Consider the following 25,580-nt stretch of genomic DNA (forward strand, 5'->3'; position numbering starts at 1 on the left):
GCGAACCTCAACGGGTCGCTACATGGTCACGCTCCCATTCCGCGATCCTGGTCACGTTGACCTGGGTCACTCGAGGGCTACCGCTCTCGCTCAGTTCCTGAGAAACGAGAGCCGTTTAAAGAGGAACGACTCTCTGAAGGAACAATATGACTCCGTTATTCGAGAGTATCTGGATTTGGGTCACATGACTCAAGTCCCCCCATCCAGTTCCGGCAACTACTATTTGCCGCATCACGCTGTTCTCAAGCCCGACAGCACCACCACAAAGCTCCGCGTTGTATTCAACGCCTCCAGCCCGACTTCAAACGGGAAGAATCTGAACGACATCCTCCACACTGGGCCAATCCTTCAATCCGACCTAACCATTCAAATCCTGAAATGGAGGTTTTTCAAGTTCGTCTTCAACGCTGACATCACCAAGTTGTATCGGCAAATCCTTGTGGATCCCAAACACACCCGGTTTCAAAGGTTGCTCTTCCGTACTCCAGACGAGAAGTTATGCGACTTTGAACTCAACACAGTCACCTTTGGAGTGAACTGTGCTCCGTACCTGGCTATCCGCGTTCTGCATCAGCTTGCGAGTGATGTCCGCGACCGGTACCCCCTTGCTAGTGACATCATCGCCAATTATATGTACGTTGATGACGTCCTAGCAGGAGCTCACACTAAGCAGGCTGCGGTGTCTGCTATAGATGAGCTTCGAGCAGCGCTCGAGAGTGCTGGGTTCCCTTTGCGTAAGTGGACCTCGAACTCGAAAGATGTGCTGAGAAGAATCCCTAAGGATCACTTGCTCTGTGCAGACTTCCTCGAGATCGACGAAGCTAGTGTCGCAAAGACGCTAGGCATTCGTTGGCGGGCCACGTCCGACGAGTTCTTTTTCGTCACCGCCGAGATGGTGTCCAAACCATCTTTCAGTAAGAGAGAAGTGCTGTCGCAGATCGCCAAGTTGTTCGATCCTGCAGGTTGGCTTGCTCCCGTGGTCATTTGGGCCAAGATTTTATGCAAGAAATCTGGAAGCAAGAAATCGGCTGGGACGACTCCTTACCGGCGGATCTCACAGAGCAGTGGACCAGTTTTCTGCGAAACTATTCGTCCTTGCAGGACATCCGCATCCCTAGATGGACCAACTACACTCCCGGCGCAAAATCCAATTCCACGGTTTTTGCGACGCCTCTCAAAGCGCGTATGGAGCCGCTCTTTACGCACGTGTGGAAACAGCTGGACAAGTGTCTGTGAGCCTTCTAGCAGCGAAGACTAGAGTTGCACCTATCAAGACGGTCTCTCTACCTCGTCTTGAGCTGTGCGGAGCTCTCCTGTTGGCAGAATTATCCGCCGCCCTCCTACCACATTTTCCCACCCCCGACGCTGAGACGTACCTGTGGACAGACTCCACTATCGTTCTGGCATGGTTGGATAAGCAGCCATGCAAGTGGACCACTTTCGTGGCGAACCGAGTGGCCAAGATTCACTCGGTGAATGGCACTTGGCAACATGTTCGTTCCGAACATAACCCAGCCGATCTGGCAAGCCGCGGTGTCTCGCCGCAAGAGCTACTGGCCAGTCGCCTTTGGTGGCAGGGGCCTGAATGGCTGACGCATTCACCAGCGCAGTGGCCTTCACCAGTCATTGGGCTCGATACTGAATTGGAGTGTCGAGCGGTGAAGGTCCATGCAGCGCAAGTCCTATGTGAGGACTTCCTCGACCGTTTCTCCAGGTTCGATCGAGCGCTCCGAGTGTTTGCGTATGTGCGAAGGTTTGCCCAGCGTTGCCGCCAACCCAAGGTCTCGTTTCCAGAGACGCTCAGCTCTCAAGAGCTTGCAGAAGCTCAAGAGAGGCTGATTGTACAGGCTCAGAATCGGGTATACGCGAAAGAGTGTGCTTCCCTCCGGTCCCATAATCGTCTAATCGGGTCAAGCGATATCCTAAGCTTGAATCCGTTCCTTGACAAGCAAGGTGTCCTGCGTTCCTGTGGACGCGTAAGAGCATCCACCTCCTTATCCTACGACGAACGGCATCCAATAATTCTCCCGTTCGGCTGCGTGTTTTCACGCCTCCTGGTTTCCTTCACGCATCAAGTCTCCCTCCATGGAGGCAACCAATTGGTGATGCGGCTGGTTCGAACCAAGTTCTGGATTCCCAAGCTGAGGAACTTGGTGAAGACAGTAATTAGTGCATGCAAGACATGCGTGATTCATCGCCGCAAGCTCCAGTCGCAGCTGATGGGTGATCTCCCAACCGCCCGGTCGACTTTTTTGCGACCTTTCACTAACTCCGGAGTAGACTTCGCCGGTTTACGAAGGGTTACGTATGTGTCTTCGTGTGCTTCAGCACGAAGGCAATCCATCTTGAGGCGACCACGGATCTGACAGCGGAAAAGTTCTTGGAAGCTTTCTCCCGATTCGTGGCACGGCGCGGGTGCCCTCTTCACATGTACTCTGACAACGGAAAACGTTCGTCGGAGCCTCCTCCATTCTCTCCAAAGAATTTGTGGAGAGCACCCGCAACCTGATTGTCACCACTCACAGCCATCAAGGTCTTGCATGGCATTTCAACCCACCTGGTGCCCCTCCGTAAAACATACGTTCGAGGAACTTTCCACCCTCCTTTCCAAAATTGAAGCGTGCCTCAATTCGCGGCCTTTGTCTCCTATGTCAGAGGATGTGAGCGACTTGGCGGCACTTACTCCCGGTCATTTCCTGATCGGGGGTCCGCTACTCTCCATGGCGGAGCCAGAGTCCAGAGAGGATGTGGAGTCCATCCGCAACCGCTGGCAACGGCTCAAGGCTCTCCATCAGCATTTCTGTGTGCGATGGAAGAACGAATATTTGAAGGAATTGCATAAGCGGAATAAGTGGCAGTCACCTTCACGCGATCTCCAAATCGGTGACATGGTGGTCATCAGAGAGGAGAATATACCACCACAAGAATGGCGCCTCGGGCGTGTATTGACCGCTTGTCCGGGTGCTGATGAAAGGGTCCGTGTGGTAGACATCCAGACGTGTCGTGGTGTTTTCCGCCGACCAGTTGCAAAGCTGGTCCTCCTTCCTACGGGACGCGCGCTCTGAGTCACCTATTCTTTTCTCTACTGCCATCCACTATCCTGTGGTTTTCTCTTCCGGCTTAGGCAATTCATCCCGCGCCATGTTCTTCATTTAATCTATTGTTTTTGTTCTTTTTCTCTTCCTTTTGTTTTTTCGCCTTTTGGTTTCATCCCATTACAGTTTACCATGGCGTCCTCCAGAAGATCATCCTGCACCCTGTCCGACGGAGTGAGCTTGCGAGGGCTCTTCTCGTCAGCGCGCTCCCTTTCGCCTCCGGTTGCCGGCTCTCCGCCGAGACAAGTCGCCCCGATGGAGTCCGAGCCCTCTCCAGCACCGGTGGCACTGGTTACTCCGCGTGGAGTTTCCGTGCCTCGCCGGGCCGCCCCCTCAGCGGGGTGGGTATGTGCCTCCCGCACAAACTCGTTCCGCTGTAGGGTGTGCCGCGGTGTCCACGCGCTGCGCAAATGTCCACGGTTTGCCCAGCTGACGCCAGAGAAGCGGCTCCGGGCAGTACTTGTAAATAAGTACTGTCCCAACTGCTTGGCTCATCAGCACTCCGGGGGGCACTTGCCGCAGCGGTGGACGGTGCAGGCATTGTGGTGAGGACCACCACTCCATGTTGCACATGCGAGATCCTAAACCCAAGCAGCGGTTGGCGCGACGACCGAGGGGCCGACGCGACCACCCGGCACCCACCAGAGGAGGACCATCGTCATCCCGGATGGACCGGCCCACTTCCCCACACACCAGGCCCGTGCCTAGCCCCGCCTTGTCATTGACGGCACTACTCCAGTGCAAGGGAGTCAGTATTCTCCCCACCGCGGCGGTCTGGCTAGTCACGGGGAAGACGGCCTTCGAGGCGCGAGTGCTCATTGATCCGTGCTGTCCTGTAAGCCGCATCAGCGAGTCGATGGCAGTGGCCATGGGCCTCTCCATCACTCGCGTGGGCGCAGAAGGACTGTGCACGGCAACGTTGCGCTCCAAGACGTCACCCATGAGCCGGGAGGTCGTCTTCAAAACTGATCCGCAGCTCCACACAACGACGCCCACCAGGACTGTCACACCAGCCGGGCCCAGTTCTTTCAGCAACCTCGTGTTGGCTGACAAGGACTGGTTCCGCTCGGCATCGATCTCGGCAGTCTTGGGGGGCTGATGTCGTGCTACCGGGTATCCTCCCGGGCCAAGGCGGACTGCCTATGGCGCAGAATTCCACGCTGGGCTGGATTCTGTCCGGCACGTGCTACTAGCAGTTTCGTTGCAATCCCAATATTGCAAGGGGGGGAGAATGTTGATGCGAGCGCATTGCTAAGTGAGAGGCACACCTCCGCTCCGCCGACCGAAAAGCACTCAAAGCTTTTTCGCTCACTAGCAATGCGCTCAGTGCGTAAGAATGCACTCAAGCTCCAGTGCTCTCAGCTTCTCTCTCCCACAACTCACCACCGCTGAGCCGCGCTCAGCATAGATCGCCGAAATGCCGTCGGCTTTTTTCTATTAATTAGTTACAAATCACGTCTCTTGTAAATCGGTACAATTGCCCCCCATTTCTGTGCGCAATAATAACCCGCCAAGTCTGAATAAACCAAATATATATATAGCGAGAAAAACGCGAGTGTTATTATTTTCGGGAAGCAAAACATTCTGGACATTTTTCAGCACCCCCCACGAACACACTAGGAGACCACTTCATAGCAGCAGGAGACTACAATGCCAAGCACACACACTGGGGATCTCGTCTCGTGGCTCCAAAAGGAAAGCAGCTCTACAATGCCATTATCAACGCCAAGAAGAAGCTCGACTATGTTTCTCCTGGCACACCAACATACTGGCCGGCAGACCCAAAGAAACTGCCCGATTTAATAGACTTTGCGATTACCAAAAACATTCAAAAAAATCTGATAAGCGCCGAATGCCTTTCGGATCTTTCATCTGACCACTCGCCTATACTGTTTATTCTACTCCGGCATCCAGGAACATTGGAACAATCACTAAAATTGACCTCACAGAAAACTAATTGGATTAAGTACAGAAAGTATATAAGCTCACACATTGAGCTAAGTCCCCATCTCAATAATGAAGCCGACGTAGACAGCTTTGTTAATTCACTGGAGTCTGTACTTGTCTCTGCAGCCCAAGCTTCAACACCTCAAACCATAAATACACAAAGCAATCGAAAGAAGACAAATCTACAAATCGAGCAGCTCGTCCTCGAAAAGCGACGCTTACGTCGAGAGTGGCAATTCCACAGATCGCCATCTGCTAAGCAACGTCTAAGACATGCCTCACGTGAACTTACTAAAGCTCTACAGCAAGAAGAAGAATATGTCCAACGCCACTACATAGAGCAATTGTGTACTTCTAGTACGAAAAACTCACTATGGAGAGCTCACCCAACTCTGAGCTCACCGAAAGAAACCGTGATGCCTATTAGAAATCCCACAGGAGGCTGGGCGCGTAGCGATGCAGACAGAGCCAAGGCGTTTGGCTACTATCCAGTGAGATGGAAAAAGTCAATTATAATAATGATAGCAAAGCCGGGAAAAGACCACACAATCCCCACGTCGTATAGACCTATAAGCCTACTTTCATGCTTATCTAAACTCTTTGAAAAATGCGTTATGATTCGGATAAACACATATGTTACCTAAGACTCCAGGAAGGAATCCCGTCACATCAATTTGGGTTTCGTGAAAAGCACGGAACAATTGAGCAGGTCAACCGAATAACATCAGAAATTCGGAACGCGTTCGAAAAACGAGAGTACTGTACTGCCATATTTTTAGATGTCTCTCAAGCATTTGACAGAGTCTGGCTAGAAGGTCTAATGTACAAGATCAAGACAATGCTCCCCAGCAACACCCATAAGCTTTTAGAGTCTTACCTTTACGACAGAAAATTTGTTGTGATATGCAACTCTGCTATATCTGATGATTTCACTGTTGGAGCTGGAGTTCCTCAAGGTAGTGTGCTAGGGCCAACACTATACGTCCTCTACACAGCAGACATCCCGACAAGCACACGAATAACAACATCTACGTTTGCTGATGATACAGCTATTCTTAGCCGCTCAAAATGCCCGAGGCAAGCAACTGCGCAGCTAGCTCTTCATATAATAGATGTTGAAAAATGGCTATCAGATTGGCGAATTAGAGTGAACGAACAAAAATGCAAGCACGTTACATTCACCCTGAACAGGCAAAACTGTCCGCCGCTAACATTCAACAACACTCTACTCCCGCAAGCAAACGAAGTGACATATCTAGGAGTACACCTCGACAGAAGACTCACATGGCGCCGGCACATTGAAGCCAAAAGAACACACCTAAAGCTAAAAGCCAGCAGCCTTCATTGGCTTATCAACGCTCGGTCTCCCCTCAGCCTTGAATATAAAGTCCTGCTGTATAACTCGGTACTAAAACCTATATATATGTACGGCTCCCAATTATGGGGGGAATGCCAGCAATAGTAATATTGACATAGACCAGCGAGCTCAGTCGAAGATCTTGAGAACCATCACCGGGGCACCGTGGTACGTTCGCAACGAAAACATACATACAGAAGGAAAAGTACTTTACCAAGCTACTCTTGCACCCTAACCACCTGGCGAGAGGTCTAACAAGGTTGAGCAACCAATCACGTCTTCGTCGTAATGACTTACCTACCCAGCGACCGATTTGAGGGAGGCGCAACCAGAATGCAGTTTTAACACACAGTTAGCTAAATTTTAATGTTAAGATTCGTAAACTTATTGTTAGTCTCAAAATCTAGAGAAGATTCAATAAATAAAAGCAAAGTCCTCAATAATAAAAAAAAAAAAAAAATCTTGCGATTAACACCAATCTCTTGGACCAGATAGCAATCTGACTTATCGGAAAGCTATTGAAGCGGTTGAATTCTCTCGGCAGTCAAGCATGACCAGCGGAACGCTACTTTTGTACATAATGATCTTATCAAAGAAAACAGACACTAAGTATCAGCTGGTGCGTCATCATCATCGGGAAAAAAGAAGTGGTACGGGAACACGATAAGATGTCTCAACAGAGATCTACACCGCCTTAAGCGATTGCTTTTCAATTGGTAATACCGGGTGTGCCAGGTGAAATATCTGCTCAAACTGAACAACTAAGAAAGTTACAGTTGAGTGTGCTTGACTGTGAGATACCCGCAACCCATTTTGAATAAAAGCAAAATATTGTTTTCAAAATATACCTAAAATACTAAAAATATACCAAATGGTATATTTGGTATATCAATATAGTACCGCATTCAAAAAATACCATACACTGCACATTGATTGTCAGCCAAAGCAACTAAGACCCCTAGTAAGTAGGCGTTTTTCTATTGCTGTACTTATTTCCACCATTTTTATCCGATCGTAAATTTTCAGGAATCACAATTACTTTAGTTATTATTGTACATACCAAAATTCGCAGCTCTAGCACTAAAGTTCACTTGTTATTCGATTTTTATGATTTGCGGGGGCGGAAGTGGGCGTGGCAAAAATTTGAAACAAACTTGATCTGCGTGCAAACATAACAAATGCTCTATCTCTTATAGTCTCTGAGATCCAATGTTTCATACGGACAGACACACAGACGGACATGGTTAGATCGTCTCGGCTATTGATGCTGATCACTCACTTCTGGAAACGCCAATATTAAGATAAACAATAAATTTTTTATAACAATATAACAATCTGTAGGATTTATATTTATACATGTGATGCTACCAATTCGGCCAAATGTAACAAATCCAAAAAATAGAAAGATCGATTTTCATCAGTCTCCTTAAGCAACCAAATACACTTCGAAAATCCAATAATCACAGATTAATTATGTAATAACTTATAATACTTACAGCAACTTCGACACTAGATGGTGCTTGCAATCTCGTTGAGACCTTAGTACATTTACAATTATCGAAACACCACTGAGCATATTGTCTGAGCTTTCCATCAAACGAGTCCAATTTTTGCTTTAAAAATGATACGAAAAACCTGTAAGAGTGTTCAAAAAATTAAATGATTTATTTACATTGGTCAAAATAAACACGATATAAAACTATTGTCTCGTATCGTCCTCTGTTTTACTTTATACTTTAAAAGTAGTTATTTGTCTCAATGTAGATTTTGCACTTGTTTGCTCCTATTAAAAAGAAGTATTTTACAACCAATATAAGATGTCATGGAGACAAATTATTACGTTTAAATAAAAAATAAATGAGATTAAAACAAATAACAAAAGCATGGTTATTCAAATTATTTCTTGAATTACTTGAAAGCTTTTTTTATTAGTCACAAAATTAATTATCAGGCATCATAAAGATAGTCAAGACTTTAGATTTGAATCTGTGCCTGATAGTTGGTTTCTTTGGTGGAAATTTAAAACAATAACAAATGCTATCAAAAGTTTTAGCTGTGTATGTACATCTCTAATAGTCCCTGAAATCTAGGTGTTCATACAGGCAGACGGTCTTGGCCATATCGTATCGGCTATTGACGCTGATCAAAAATATATATTCCGAATTATCTGCTTCTGTCAGTTACATACATTTTTTATGGGCACAATTTTATAATACCTTTGACAATTTTACTAATGGTTCATGGCAGCTTAAAGTCTAATCATTTAACATAAACCCACACAAATTCAATAATAGCATTACTGATGTTTGAATTTTATGAAAAAAAAAAGTTTTAAGAGAAAATAATGTTTTCACCGGCATCGTTTTCGAACTGTTAACATTCTAGAGACCCCATCACCGATGAATCGGCGCAACTGGCCATGCTGTGTGTAAGACAATGTTTGCCTTTTACCTCTACTCTCTGAAACTCAACCACTTGCCTGTTTTTATCACTGAAGCTTATGCCGCAATCTCGCTGAATTCGACTGCACCACTTTCCTATATCTTTTTTGAATCCCACAATATGGTTTCCTACACCAGACTATTGTTCAGGTATGAACACGAAGATGTCATAGTGTTATTTACATGTAGATCATAAAAAAACATTGCACAACTAGAAAGATAAGATATGATATTTATATCACGCACACAATGTTGTAATAAATAATTGAAGGTAATTACTTGGTCGCTCCTGCTTAAGCTCAGCTCTCAAATCAGAATGTAAATACTGTACACGTGCCCCTATTCAGCACATAACCATTGTCACGTGCGCTGCGTCAGCATAAGCCAAGCCAGCAGTACTCTGGAACCAGCGATCACCGCCTTACATAAGAGGAACCAATGTGGGACCCACCTTTAGCTTCAGCAGCAAACCCTTCGTTACGAAGTTACCATTCGTATAGAAGTTATGTTTCGTTTAAATTGACAAATGTCTATTAAAGATTATTTTTTAAACTTTAAAATCCCAGCTGCTAAAGTACAAGTGCGTTAAGTGCCACTACTTAAAAAACGTGAGTAATAGTGTCGATAATAAACATCCGACGCCGCACAACATCTGAAGGTTGCCTTGACATTGGCGCTGACGTTCCTGTAGTGGTCGCCACCAAGACTTTGCGTGAGTTCCCGCTACCCATTTTGAATAAAAACAATTGCGGAAATATTCTCAAAATATAATGAAAAATATAACTACAAAAATACTACAAATATGTCTTATTGTATATTTTTGGTATACTGATAGTTACTACATTCAAGATATACTATAGAGTGCAAAATATACCAGATTGTAAACCAAAGCATATAAGAACCCTAATAAGTAGGCGTTTTTGCCCATACAAAAGTATTTCTTTAATAACATCCTCAATTTTGTAATATTTTATGATTATTACCGCAATATTTTGCTTTTATTCAAAATGGGCAGCGGGTATCTCATAATCGAGCACACTCGACTGTAGCATTCTTACTTGTCTTCATTAATGTTAAGCCTTGCGCTAATATTAATAATCTACACAAATTAAATACTCCTTGCCTATCACTGCTTAGGAAGTGGCCAGCTACAACGAATGGCAATAGCTGCCTAAGCTCGTTGGCACTTCCAGCAGTGGTCTCTCTTATGCTGCAATTACCAGAAGTAATGGTGGTCCTGCTCAACGTCGACTCCATAATCCATTATCCATTATTATGTGTAGAGCCAGCTGACACCGTTCAGACACGGACAGACAGCAGCAGCTACAATTTCAAAATTGGCAGCAACCACTACAACAACAGAAACAGCAGCAATTCTTTCTGTGGCTACAGCAACAGAAACAGGACCAAGAACAGCAACGTAAGCAAGACAGCGATCGCCTGTAAGGACTGGAGAAAATAGTGCTTGACATGGCCAACACGATTTGTCAATATTCTGGAAGTAAATTTGGCTCCCAAATCAAGTTTAACGTTCCAGAATCACAATGAATCCACTAAAGATTCTTATTTGGAATGTCAATGGCATAGCTGGAAAAGCCAAAGAGGTTGAACTCCTTGCGCACAGCAATAACGTTGACATCAGTTTGTTGTCTTAAATTAGGCTCAACCGAGGACAAACAGTAAAAATCTTTGGATATGCCTTCTATCCCGCCTACAAGCCATCGTAATTGTTGAATCGCAGCGGAGGCGGCGCAGCTGTTTTAGTAAGAAGTGCTCTTCGCCACTTTCCTCTAAGAACTATTGAGTCACGTACTACTCAAATATCAATAATTAAAATTTCTACAGAACTAGTAGATGTGGAGATTAGTGGTTTATATTGTCCCCGAGAAATAGACTTTAAGAAAGAGACTTAGTTAACATGCTTTGTGCTAGCGGTCAACAATATCTAATTGGCGGAGACTGGAATGCTAGACAGTGAATGTGGGTGACATATAAAACTCACCGAACGCGATCTATCAGAAGCTGTCGCTGCCTGCGGAGCCAAAGTTCTTGCTACAGGATCGACCACAAGGTACCCATATGTTGACAACCACACGCCCACCTGCATTGACTTTGAAATGGAATAGCTGATTTGCTGATAAATCTAAAGCAGATTTGGGACCTTAATTCAGATCACCTTGCGCTTGTCATCACCGTATGCACAAACAGCGTTAATGTTACTACTTCTCCTCGGCTCATTACAAAATGCATAAATTTGCCTGCATCTAGACAGCATTTTAAAGGCAACGCAGTTTTCATAGATATGCAACAAGCCTTTGCCAGAGTCTGCCACGATGGCATTTTGTGAAACTTATGCGAACGACATTGCTGTCTTATACAACTCTCCCAGCCAAGCAGAAGCAGCAAAGGATACCTGGATACCTTGGCTGCATGATGCAGAATGCATTACTCTGAAAAGATTAGTTTTAACCACTCCACTCCACTATTCACTTCGAAGCCGTGACCTTGGAACAACCCACCCATGCGAAATATCTTGGTATCGGCCTGGGCAAGAGATTCACTTTTGCCTCACACTTAAAATCTGTCAAGAACTGTGGCCACAGGTTACAGAAATTTCGCGGGCTGCTTAACAAAACTGACCTTGGTACGTGAAAGGATCCACCTTACACTGGAATCTGAGGCGCTAAAAGCGACAAAACGTTCAACCAAACCTGAATTTCACATGAACTCAAATAAGTTTTTTCCCTGTGTTGTTGAAGTACTCTTTTCTTTTGCTGTACCGGTTCAATTCTTAATTAAGAAATTAAATACAAAAAAAAAAAATTACTCTAACCATCTAAGACATGAGCAATTGTTGTTGTGTTAACTACACATGCATACACATACCAATATAGGCCCATACAAGAGTATTTCTTTGACACTATTGTATGGGCAAAAACGTCAACTTACAAGGGTTCTTAGTTGCTTTTGCACTCCATAGTATATCTTGAATACAATACCATATCAATATACTAAATATACCATTTGCCATATTGTTTAGTATTTCTCGGTATATTATTTTGTTTTTAATCAAAATGGGTAGCGGGTATCTCACAGTCGAGCATATTCGACCAAACATAAACAAACGATGACAAAACTTAAACCTATAAAAAAGTAAAATCCCTGTGAACTGCCGTAGAACCAACTCCAATTGAGCGACTCCTACGTGACCCTGCAGTACGAGGGTAGGCTGATAAAAAGTCGGCCTTACAAAGAAAATACGTTTTTTTTTGTAATTTTGCTTTTTTATGTCTCAACATAATCTCCTTTTAGACGTATGCACTTGGACCAGCGATCCTCCAGTTTCCCAATACCTTCCATAAAATAGGATTTGTCCAGGTCCTCAAAATAGGCGTCTGTTTCACAGATTACCTGTTCATTTGACTGAAATATCTTACCCCCAAGCCATTTTTTAAGTTTGGAAATAAATAATAGTCACAAGGTGCTAAATCTGGAGAATAGGGTGGATGGGGTAGAATTTTGTAGTGCAATTCACACAATTTCGACATGGCGACAACGCTCTTATGAGCGGGAGCATTGTCCTGGTGAAACAAAACTTTTTTCTTCGCCATGTGCGGCCTTTTTTGTCTTCAGCTCCGAATCAAATCGTCCCAAGAGATTGGAATAGTATTCTCCCGTAATTGTTCTGCCTTTTTCCAGATAATCCACGTGAATTACGCCTCGGACATCCCAGAAAACCGTTGCCATCACCTTGTTGGCCGACAAACCGATCTTTGCCTTTTTCGGTGCCGGTTCTCCAGTTGAAATTCATTGCTTTGACTGTGTCTACTCTCTGGTGTATGGTGATGAATCCCGGTTTCGTCAACAGTCACAAAACGACGAAAAAATTCATTTTTGTTTGCGTTAAGTAATGCCAAACTCTCCTTCGCAATGTGCAAGCGGTTGCGTTTATTTTCCATTGTGAGCAATCACGGCACCCATCTTGACGAAAGCTTACTCATGTGTAAAAATTCCTGTAAAATGTTTCCAACGCGTTCCCGAGAAATGTTTAGAGCATTTGCAATCTCTCGCAGCTTGATTTGGCGATCATCCAATTATCATTCCATGGGCTTTATTCACAATTTCTGGTGTTGTCACTGTTGGCGCATTTGATTTAGAATAATTAAGAGCATGAAGTTTCAAAGAAGTATCAAATGAAGTATCATGATGTTGTTAGAATTAGGGCGAAGCGAGAGCGCAATAAAGCTGTCGTTTGTTGCTCTTTGAGCGAATTCGCCTCGCTTCGCCGCTCTAGTTAAGTTAGGCTTAATGTAACTTAGCATAGATTTATAAAGACAGTTGAAATTGAGAACTTATCAGCGCGTCATCATTCTCTCCGTTTTCGTTTTCGTCGTCTTACAACAACAATTAGGTCCAGTCTTTGTGTTCGCGAATAAAGCGGAATTAATAATCATAAAAAATCTCTAGGACGACCCGGGCGATCATCGTCAAAAATGTTTGTCCGCCCGCGCTTAAAATCAGCAGTCCAATATTTTATTGTTGAAAACGATGAAGCTGAATCCTTATAAACTTTGTCTAACTCCTTTTTAATATCGTCGTTGGATTTCTCTTTTAAAAAATTTTTTTCTTTGTTGGGCCCACTTTTTATCTGCCCACCCTCGTATAAAAGGGAGGACTCAACCACTGAATGTAGTACAATAAAACTATAAAACAAAAACCCGAATCCAAATATACCATTCAAACTTATTTGAATAGAATTCAATATATTACGCATTTCTCAAATCAATACTGGCTCTATTAAATAATAATAATAAATAAAGAGTCAATTAAACTCAATGCAAAGTCTAAGACGATCTAGTTGAATCAATGACCAACATTCGTAAGTGACACGCCGTGCGTAATGAATGAAAATGAGTCAGGAACGAAAAAAGTACCAAATGTAATGTGTCTAATTAGGGATTTTGGAAAAAGAATGTTGACAGAAGTATCTTTAGAAAAACAATAGCATACGCATTAGTACTACATCGTTACGTTGGCAATACGCACAAAAATAGTTCGCGTCCGCACACAGCCTTAAACGTCAAAAAACGAACACGCACTGACGAAAGCTTTTGCCGAGGTGTCTCACCTTTTACAATTACCGATAGCTTTGTGCCTATTGACTTATTAAAGCCAACCTATACCGATAAGGTGTACCGACTAGCCTTCACAACCCAAAATCGACATATCGACATCGTCGGTTCGATAGCCTCAAGGTCGCACCCCAACATAACCATTGCTGCGTCCAATGTCAGCATAAGCCAAGCAATCAGCACCAGAGTACCCCAGAGGACCAGCGATCACTGTGTAAAAATATACCAAATGGCATATGGGGTACATCGATATAGTACCGCATTCAAATTATACCATAGACGGCACAATATACCAGGTTGTCGGCCAAAGCAACTAAGATACTAAACTATTTCTTTAATAACTTAAACAATTTTTATCTGATCGCAACCAAATTTTCAGGAATCACAAATACCATTGTTATTATTGTATAAATCAAAATTCGCACGTCTAGCTTTAATATTACTCTTGTTATTATTGATTTGCGGGGGCGGAAGTGGGCGTGTTAAAAAATTGAAACAAACTTGATCTGCGTGCAAACATAACAAATGCTGTCGAAAAAAATTATTGCTCTATCTCTGCTTTCTCTCTAGTTTATGAGACGGACATGACTAGATCGTCTTTACGCTGATTAAGAATATATATCCTTTATGGGGTCGGAGATACCTTCTTCTACCTGATACATACATTTCCTGCAGGCCTACCTTTCTTCTACCCTATGGGTAGCGGGTATAAAAAGAAGGCACAGCTCTACCTCTAATAGTCTCTGAGATCTATGTGTTCAGGAATATTTATACTTTATAGGGTCGGAGAAGCCTCCTTATGTCTGTTACATATATTTCCTGCCAAAAAAATAAAGAATATTCGTTTTATATGTCCAGATTTAAACATAACGGTATATATTTCATCTTTATTTTCTCCTCATATTCTTCTTGAGTGTCAAAAAACAACCTTATTTATAAAGACTATAGGTATTTTTGTATGAACCAAAACTCTAGTATGTAGGAGACTCTATCTTCAATTGTTTTCAGAAATGCCTCCTCTACCTGTTACATACATTTCCTGCCGGCAAAAAAGATATAATACCCTTCTATTCTATGGGGAGCGGGTATAAAAAGATAATGAATGGGATTCAAGATTGTTGATACTATAGATTATGAGACAGATTATAAAAGATAATTTCGAAACTATCAAAGGTAAAATAGAAAGCTAATGACTTGTAGTGTGCAACATATAGAATAGAGAAGTTCTAAATTTCCCAACTTTTGTATTGTGCTATTGACGCACCCTAACGAAGTCATCTCACTATCTGCAATTGCTTATGACTGCCTTCTCAATGCGCTTGTCGGAACGGTTAAGCAAAAGCTAGGCTCATTACAGAATAACAATTACGACAAATCAGACCTATAGGTTCGCGGCAATTATAATCTGTCTGAAAATTAATACATATTACACTCTTCTTTTTGTCACCAAATAGTGAGAGTATAAGTGTGAAGTGTAAATAATTAATTAGTTTGTAACCAATGTAGGCATAGAATCCCCAGAAATTCGGTTCGCCGAGCTCGGCACTGGCGAATAGTAGCCTCTAAAAGTCATTAGTGGTCCAATTAACCCCTGTCGGAACCGTAGAGCGCTGTGTGACCCCTAGAGAATGCATGTATCATACCAATCTATTGTGTGCACAACCTTGATTGTCACAACAAGGTTGACTGCTCATCGCAGCATAGACTCAGAATTTTGACAGTCTACCACATACTCTCTAAATTAACGGATCAACGAGAGATCTAGATTCCTCTGCTAGGTAAATTCGTAAAAAAGGAACCCCCACTGAAGCGAATGTGGGCGCGAAATCTCTTTTCTTTATTTTGTTTTCTATTGAAGCTTTTGTGTATTGCATTCATAATTTGCGTGTGACCGCATGTGATCAAGTAAGGAAGGACCCCGACCAATCTGACGAGCTACACCCGAGCAAGAATACGCCACCCACCAAGCTCGACCACGGACAATCAGTGCCTTGAAGGCAGGATAAGGTTTTCGTTCACCACAGACTAGAATTGAAAGTGTTAGACGGATTGAAGACTATTAAAATGCAAATAAAAAGTGTTACTAGAAGTAATGGATTTTTAAATAAAAATGAAATTTTTGATATTTGGTACGTAATGCAAATTTCAATGAAAATCAAGCTTTTAATATACATAATGCAAAATTTCAATAAATATGGAAATTCAAATGAAAATAAAACGGTTAATAAGTAATAAAGCTGTACGTTGTAGCTATTAGTAGCAAATGAAACACTACAAAATGAAACACTTCAAATATGTTCTGTATTGTTCAAAACTTTATAATATTGCAGCTAAAAAAGATAACAAATTAAAAGCGCGTTGCGCTTTACAATATCCCATAGTTTTTTTGATGGCTGAACTAAACACTGTACTAGAGAATTTGAAACTCCAAAAATAACCGAAAATTCACAATTTTAAAAACAAGAAGTACATGTCCATATCATGTCCACACCACCGAAACATTCGCCTATTCAATAAGTGCAACTTTTAAAAGATGCAGATGAACTCATATTCTTTGCCTCTTTCTATAGTGACCATATTCCACTCCAATTTTATTGCAATTTGGTTGTAACACTTTTTGGATTCGAAATATATTTCCTGTTCTCGAGAAAATATCACCTCTCGCTTTCTTTTTAATAATTTGAAATTATTCATCTCTACGCTAGTGTTCACTTTGCCGAAATGGGTGCGAAAAAAAGCAAAGCTATCCGGACTACGTAAATCAGGGACGGCCAACTGTTCCCACACATCGTGCATCGGTCCGATGATTTCGATGATGTCACTTGGAAGTTTTGTGTACCTCGGACCATGCGACTCCGTGTTTTGCACGAGTGTCATGACCAACCAACTGCCGGTCACTTAGGAGTACGCAAAACAATTCTTCGGATCAGTTAGCGGTATTAGTGGCAAGGTTGCATCGGAATGTTAAGAAGCATTTCCGACAAAGCCCAAGCTGCCAGAAGTTTAAGACATCGCAACAAAAACCCGCCGGACCCATGCACACTCGACCCGCGGAAAAACCATGCGCTGTCATGGGAGCCGATTTCGTCGGCCCGCTTCCTCGTTCTAAGCAAGGCAACACCATGCTGCTCGTGTTCTTCGACCCGTTCTCCAAATGGTGAGCGTATCCTCGCTCACTTCGGGGTTCCGCGATGTTTCGTGTGCGATAATGCGACACAGTTTACTAGCCAGTCCTTCAGGACGTTCCTAAATACCGCTGGAGTGGACCTGCAACACACTGCCCCGTATTCCCCGCATGAGAATCCAACGGAATGAGCAAACCAAACGGTTAAGGTGACGATCCCGCAACTAATTGAAGGACAGCAGAACCATTGGGACGAGTTGCTTCCAGAGATCACCTTAGCCGTAAATTCCAGCGTCTCTGAGTCCACGGGCTATAGTCCAGCTTACCTAGTACAGGGTAGGGAGCCTCGACTTCCCGGAAGACTATACGACGAGGTGACACCAGAGGCCACCGGCAAAACAGAAGAAGGAAATATTTTCGATCGTGCGAGGAAACCTGGACCAGGCGAGCCACGACCAGAGTAGAAACTACAACCTATGCCGGAGGCAATGGCGACCCACTCTGGGCGGGAAGGTGCTTTTGCGGCAACACCATCTCTCCAATGCTGCTGACGGGTTCGCAGCAAAGCTAGCCCCGAAATTCGACGGTCCATATGTGGTCAAGAAGTTCATCGCAGCAAACATCATCCGTCTGCAGCACACAACGACCAACCAAAGAGTGGGTAACATCGAAGACCTCAGAGAGTTCCAGGAGCAGAGGACCGAGTCCGAGGCCGAAACCTATGAAAGCGACACGTCGAGAGCCGCGATCAAACCCTGATCCAATCCCTCCGACCACAACCCCCAGCCTTCGCACCAGTTAATCTAATTACTCTTTTCTTGACTAATTCAGAACATGTATACGGTCGACCTATGCGGTTCCTCCCCGCCGCGCGACTACGTCGGCGACGAACCCAACGTACCCCGACCAGCCGACCTTTGCCGGATTTCGACAGAGAGCACAGAACCCCAGCTCTCCCCGTGCTTCTCCCCGGCCCCGCTCCACAAATCCGGTGAACCTGACTTTTATAATCCCGTCAGTGAGCATGAAAAAGAAGATGAAGAGGAGCCCAATGAAGAGGGTTACGAAGAGGAAGAGGATGTAGGAGAGGGAGAGAGTAGCGAGGAAGAGGAAACCCCCACTCGGCGTCCACCCAGTGCCTGGTCGCCTCGACCTGGACATGCCGCCCAGCGGCAACGTTGCGATCCACGAAGAGGACGTGGGGTATATGCACAAACCGCACCGCCGATGAATGTCGAGCCCTATCAACCCCTTCCCACTGAAGACAGCGACACGGACGAGCCTTTTTTCGTCCACCAAGTATGTATTTCATAATTGGAGTCAAGGCCAAAGGATCAAGAAAATGGACATATTTTTTTGAAGCGAGGATCCAGCAAAGTTGATACAGCTAATAAAAACGACTGTTCTACAAATCGAAATCTCCGATCGAACTGTCCCAATATAGCCGACTTAAGCTGGTTAAGCATTATAAAAATTTATTTAACCTTTAATTTTGCGAGTAAAATTGTAGTGTCGCGATTATTTTGTAATATAATCGATTAATAATTCAAATAATCAAAACTCATTTTCCCATACAATTAAATCGATAATTGAAACAAATTAATCGATTAATATGAACCATATGTTTAATCGTGCCATCACTAATGGCGAAGGTTCTAAATTGCGCATAGTCCTCAAACAGTGGCATTAGGTCGACCTCCAATTTATCCTTGGGTATTTAATCTATCCTAAAAATACATCTCTGCCATTACTTGATACATTGTCCCCAATTGACGGAAGGACCCTTGTATTTTCAATGACATGTGGTCACGTCTAGTATCTAGCCAGTATGGCTGACAATCTTCCTAGAGACATTTCACATATATGGCGTTTGCGGGAATGCCAATAGGTCTTTTAGAGCTTCATGGTGATAAAGTTATTTGATTAAAAGTTAAAAACATATATATTGGCAAAATAAAGAGGACAATATGCATTAAAGCGGATAATAAGGATATATATTAATTTATTCATATTGAAGATCCACGATTGAAAATTACCATTTGGTCTAAAATTATAGAAACCTTACACGAATTATTCATAATTTATTTCTACAATTATATGAATATGATGAAGATATTTGATTTTTTGATGGCTGTCAAATTTACTCAATGTGCAAGATAATCGCAAACGATTTATTTATGAGAAAAAATGTTAAAACAATTCTACAGAAGTTAAATAATGAACTAATTTTGTGTGTACTGTTAGAAAAGTAAACTTAAGTAATTTAATATTACAGCAAATTATTTATGTAAAAATTGTTAAAACAGTTTGATAGAAGTTAAATAATGAACTAATTTTGTGTGTACTGAAAAAAAAGGAAACTCAAGTTATTTAATGTTACAGCATTTAGTTTGCTGAATTAGGCCAACAGATTGTCGGCCCGTCGTCATGTTCTTTCAAAACATTTTTTTTTTGTATTTAACATTCTGTGATGATAAATATATTTTTGAGTTTGTTATTTACCTGAATAATAGTTTGCTGGGTTGAAAGGCGACAATTATAAGACACATCAAGAGCCATAACCGATCTGCCCATTCTGCAGTAGGATTTTTTGTCATTTGCCTTATGCACTGAACAAAAATTTCATCTCGAAGTTCCTCTCGTTCAATACCCAAACCTATAATATATTGAATACTATGAAGTTCACGTTCCGCATTTTGGTCTCCTCGCATATATTTGCACAGTTCCTAAAATAACAAAACGAAACAATTCCGTTGAGAAGTGAACACACATTTAAGTTTAATGTGGAAAATGAATATTTAAGATTTGTTCAGTCCAAAGCTTCAGTTAAACGCCAACAAAGTGGATTTCACAATCTAAATGTAAAACTATTTACATATAATAATAAGATAATGTTTCTGTCGTTACTATAAATTTGGAAAAAGTAAAAATATATGTATAAGACAGAAGAAATCATCTCCGACCTATAAAGTATATAATGTATGTATATATATAATATAGGTCTGCATGAATACAGTCAAAGCAGCATTTGGTACTCTCACTCAATGTTCTGACTGACTGAGTGAGACATTGAGTAGCACGGATTTGGCATGAGTAGAAAATTTACCGTATCCGAACGGCGAAGCAATGCACCAATGAGTTTCGCGACCGAGTACTCGGTTGTGCGCCGCATTGGCGACGTCAAATTTATTGCGTGTTTGTGTTTTTGTTTTTTTTTTGCTTTTCAATACAAGAATTAGAAAAATATAAGCCATGAATTAATTATTATATATGTATATGTATGTAATTTATTTATTTTATTTTTCAATGACTGAATGCAGAAACATAATTTTGTTTATTGTATCTGAATTGTCAGCAATAATACATCGTTTTTCTGAAATTAAATTTCTAGCATCTGAAAAAGCTCTTTAAGATGCCGATCTGCTTACAGGAATACAAAAAAGCTAGTTTTATTTAATAAAGGAAAAATATTTTTGTTTATGTGACACCATTCAAGGCAATTAAAATCATTTGCTGCTCTGCAAGCCATGAACGACGAGAATGTCAAAATTTCTTTACGCTTTGGTTTAAATTTCACTCATTTCGCATACAACGAAAACAACGCTCACTAATGCGCAATTTACTTTGTTGAAACCGTTTTGGCACGCCGAATTGCGACTCAGGCTTGTACTCAAATAACTGAAAATTTTGAGTGCATTCGTGCAGAACTCTAATATACAAATATAATTTAATCTCAGATATCTTAAGAACTTGACATATTTGTAATATCTTTGTATGTTACATGCAAGTGAATAACAACTACAAGTAAAAATATTTATAACCCAGCTCACTAAATCAGACTTACAGCGGGGTTCCAGGTCATATTTATTGTTTTCAAAATGAAAAATGATTCACAAGATTCTTTCGATTTACAAAACGAGCAAGTTTGTCTTGCCGAAATGAAAAGTAAATGCCTTTTTCTACATTAGATCAGATCTTATTTGCAAAAAAGAAAAATAAAATAGTTGACTCATTGCATTATAGTCATTCTCTTAAGACAGCCAGAAGATCAATTAAGCGTGCAATTATTTTTAAAACAACTAATTTCTGACCCACTTCAAATTAAGAGGTAATCGACCGATAAATCCGTCACTATGAGTTATCGGCTTAGCCGGCATACTTTTAGTGGAATTAAAAAGCAAAATAAAATTTCTTGTATAATGCTAAAATTGCATAAAAAAAATTGTTTAAAACCGGAATGAAATCGGTTAAAAAGATGGCACCCCCTTTTTTGAAACAAATAGTCGATTGCCGGTACACTGTTTTTTTTAATGTATGTTTCAAATATTTATTTGCGAAAAAGAGAAAAAAAGGCGAAAGCATAAATCATCTATGCAAGATGAAATCATCGTTATCATTTTTTCATGTTGTCGGCGTTGACGAAATCCAGGCCAAGTACGACTACTGCTACGTTGTCTATGAACAGTGTGCAGCTCAGTTGAGTGAGCAAATAGCAAATGCATTCCAGACCGTGCAAGGTTCGGCTATCCAAGAGCTGCAGAGTACCATTCAAGAGTGTCTGACAGCCTTAGAGCACTCGAAGATCAACATCGAGAATAGGGATTGCATCCTGGTCTTCTTGAGTTCTTCGACGCTTTCCAAATTGACCCTTTCTCTTTGGGAACAATACATTAAAAAGACCGACATTCCAACGATGGATAACATGAACGCTTTCCTCCGGTATCGCACCCTAGAGGCGAGGCACGAACGCTCAGATAGTTTCAAGAGACTCACGCAAGAAGGTCTTTAGGCAGGTCAACTCATTTGGGAGTCCTGCAAGTTGTATTCCCGGGAGAATTATCCGAATAGTTTGTACCCTCATTTTCTTCTAACGACCCTCTTGCATCGAGTCAACCCGACGCCCACAGTCAACAATCATACAGTCCGCTCTTTCCCTGTCAGCTAATATGCAGTCGTTCCTGGCAGTTAACACAAGGTGCTGAGTTCAGCTGTTATACACATCTGCCGCCGCGATGGCGGCTTTTGCTTTTATTCAAAATGGGTAGCGGGTATCTCACAGTCGAGCACACTCAACTGTAGCTTTCTAACTTGTTTTTAAATCACTATGGCCGATTTATCTAGTCAAATTGCTTAAGCAACAACATATTCTGAGGGGTGTGTGTTGTTTTGAACAAACTTGTTCTGCGTGCAGACAAACATACGAACTGTTGACGCTGATCAATAATACATATACGTTATAGGGTCGGGGATGCCTTTTTCTGCCTGTTACATAGTTTTCCTGCCGGCACAAAGTTATAATACCCTTCAACCCTATGGGTAGCGGGTACTAAAATACTATACTAATATATACCGAAGGCTATATTTGCTATATCGATATACTGTTGCATTTAAAATATATCAAAGAGTGCAAAATACACCAGATTGTGAACCAAGGCCACTAAGGTCCAACTGCAGCAACAGTTTTTTGCCATAAACAACTTATACAATTTTTAGCCGATTGCAAGATAATTTTAAGGAATCATGAACAGTCTTGTTATATCATTACTCTAGCTTAAAAATTACTTTTGTTATTCGATTCGATTCAATATCTCTTATACTATAAATTTAGGTGCTCATACAGACTAGAGGTGGAGAACTATCGATGGCACTATCGGGACTATCGAGGGTTGGCTACTATCGACACGCTCTCGATAGCGGCGCGCACTTTCGATAGTGGTTAATCGCTATCGTCGATAGTGATCGATATTTTTCAAATACATTTGTATACCAGCAACCTCCGTAGAGTCGGAGAGGGTCTTCAGCAAAGCAGGACAAATTATTGCAAATAGTCGTACAAAATTATTGGTTGAAATAAATATATAAATAGCAGTCAAGGTACACCTACAAAATAAAAAATCATTCAAATAATTATTATTCATTATTTTCAGATAAAGATTGGAAAACCAATTTTATATTCTCATATTTTAAATAAATATGGATTACTTCAAAAAATAATTAAATTATTTTCTTTTACTGCAATATCGACAACTATCGACAATATATTATCCTTGCTATCGTCGATAGTTTATGGCAACTATCAATCACTATCGATGGCGCTATGGATAGTTTTCCACCTCTAATACAGACATGCACACTTGGCTATATTATCTTGGCTGGTGACACTATAGGGATTGGAGACGTCTCATTTTGCCTAGCCATGGAAAAGACAAACGATGACACCCTTAAACGAAGCCAATCTGGCTAACAATATAAGTACACTAATTTTACTCACTTTGAATATGTTACATGAAATCACTATATTTTCTGGATCGTACATATGAATATGAGAAGTTGGAATTTTTTCAGATCTAGTAAATATTATCATTTCATGTTTTGGTATTATATCCAAGGCTTTCTTGCCTTTTCGTGTCAGCGTGGAAATTAATGTGCCGTCAATCAATCGTTCGTGATCATTGAAAAAGTTTTCGGCAAATTCTAAAATGTTATAATTTGAATCAGTATTTAGTACATCTTTTTTTGTATCCAGTTGATGCATCTCCAAGAGTTTTTTTTCAACTCTGAACTTTCGCCTTTGCTCTCGATCATTGTGTATGGATGACCCAGCTTGTCCAATAGCTTTCTTTTTTGCACCTAAACTATTTTTAATAGTATTGTTCGATTTTATAAAATCACTTATATTTTCTTGTATTGTTTGCAGATCTTCCGTATTTGACAACGCTTCGTAAATAGGCTCAGTATTTGTTTGCTTTTGAGGACTAATTATACATTTATCCACCGGTGGAATTGTTGATTCACAAGAAAGTTCTATTGTTTCATTAGAGACGCTGGTTTTCTGATAATTAACACTTGAAGCCGAGTCCATTTGAAGGCAAACTTCAATCTGAAAAATATGAAAATAAAACTAAGATCAGAATCTATTTGTGCAACCGTCTGAAGAGCAAACCACTAACAATTACAAAAATATACGGGAATATAATACATATGTATATACGGTATAGTAGTAAAAACTTTATTCAGGTTTCAGAACAACACTCGTCATCGTGAGCTATTTCTGAAACAAAATTAACGCATTTAAACAAAAATTTTAAGAAAAGATTTACGTCAAGAATATTATAAACCAATAAGAAAGCACCGATTCATAGAATATCTACGATACGCTTTCCAGGAACATATTTGGCACAATCCAAGATTGAGCCCGAAATACCACACAATAAAAATTCGTAACTACTTATTCTATGAAACGAATCACATGAATGCGACAGCTCATGGATACACAGAAATTCTAATAGGAAATCGCATCAAGCACTCCTTTTACAACGATTTTGGATCTGCATATCTTAAGGCTACAACCATAAATTTAGAAATAGCTAACCATTCTCTAGGCTGACAAAAATCCTCTACTGAAACTTCCCCGAGGGTGCTGACTATTGCCAGTACATCCTAGGTTGCGCAGCGGGGCACGGTGGGCCTGAAGGAGAAGGCCAACGCATGGATGCGTGATCACCGTCTTAGCCCCCTCCCACTGAAGCGCAGTCCGGTTCCACCGGTCTTGCCAACAAAAAGGTGAAGTTCACGGCAAGCAAGCGCCAACGGTCGGCTGGGAAGCTCTAGTAAGTAAGAGTCAAGCAAGCACCTGGCTCCACCAACAACAAAAAATGGACTGTCCATGGACGACATTATAAACACCTCCAGACTGAGGAAACTGCTGTTCAAGCAGGCTTCTAGTCCCAGTCTGCTCAAGTCGCGCGACGGAGTGTGGACAGAGAGAAGTGCAGGGTGGGGTTCTCTCGCCTATCCTTTGGAAACTGGCTCCCAAGTTTATTGCCTATGCCGATGACATAAGTATTTTGATAACTTGGAAATGCCCAACCACCCTCAGTTCCGAAATAGAACTTACTTTACGGGAAGTTAAGGCATGAGCCGAAGCAGCCGGGCTCAGCATTAATGCGGATAAAAGGGACCTTATCCTCTTAACGGTGAGGCAATCTGGGCTGCAGCGCTATAAGTAGGGAGACTAGTGCAGACTTGGATAATACTATCCCCTTCACCTGTACTGACCACATTAACACGGTCTACGTGGTACTGCCCCAATCCAGTTTACAAACACTCTCACAAACTCTATGACCATTCCAGTATCTTCCTAGCGGAAGTCTTCGCCATTGGCAAAACTGCAGAAGTAGCTCGGGGTATACAACGCAATTACAACTCGATTGACATCTTTGTTGACAATCAGGATGCAATAAGATCAATGTACTCAGATGTGGTCAAGTCCAAAGTTTTTCTGAAAAGCAGAAGAGCAGTAGAGTCGCTGAGCGCATCTGCGGTCGTGCGCATCTACTGGATTCCAAGCTACCATAACGAAATCGCATACATCCTTGCCAAAGAGGTGGTAGGACCGATGTCAGCAACATATGCAATGTGCCGGTATTCCTGAGATCTCTAGGCAGAGAGCTCTAGGGTTCATTGTCAGGCAAGCTGGCGCAA

At 41.9% G+C, this 25,580-nt stretch overlaps 1 protein-coding gene across 1 annotated transcript in view; it reads right to left on the bottom strand.

Moving 5' to 3' along the window:
- The window catches only part of LOC132797640 (myosin-VIIa), a 162,651-nt gene that overhangs the window by 63,015 nt on the left and 74,056 nt on the right, over positions 1-25,580 (bottom strand). The window contains 3 exon segments of the mRNA XM_060809395.1: positions 7,896-8,034; positions 19,599-19,822; positions 23,368-23,976. Of these exon segments, the coding sequence (XP_060665378.1) occupies positions 7,896-8,034; positions 19,599-19,822; positions 23,368-23,976 (972 nt within the window).

Source organism: Drosophila nasuta, unplaced genomic scaffold, assembly GCF_023558535.2.
Source record: "Drosophila nasuta strain 15112-1781.00 unplaced genomic scaffold, ASM2355853v1 ctg16_pilon, whole genome shotgun sequence".
NCBI classification, from domain to species: Eukaryota; Metazoa; Arthropoda; class Insecta; order Diptera; family Drosophilidae; genus Drosophila; species Drosophila nasuta.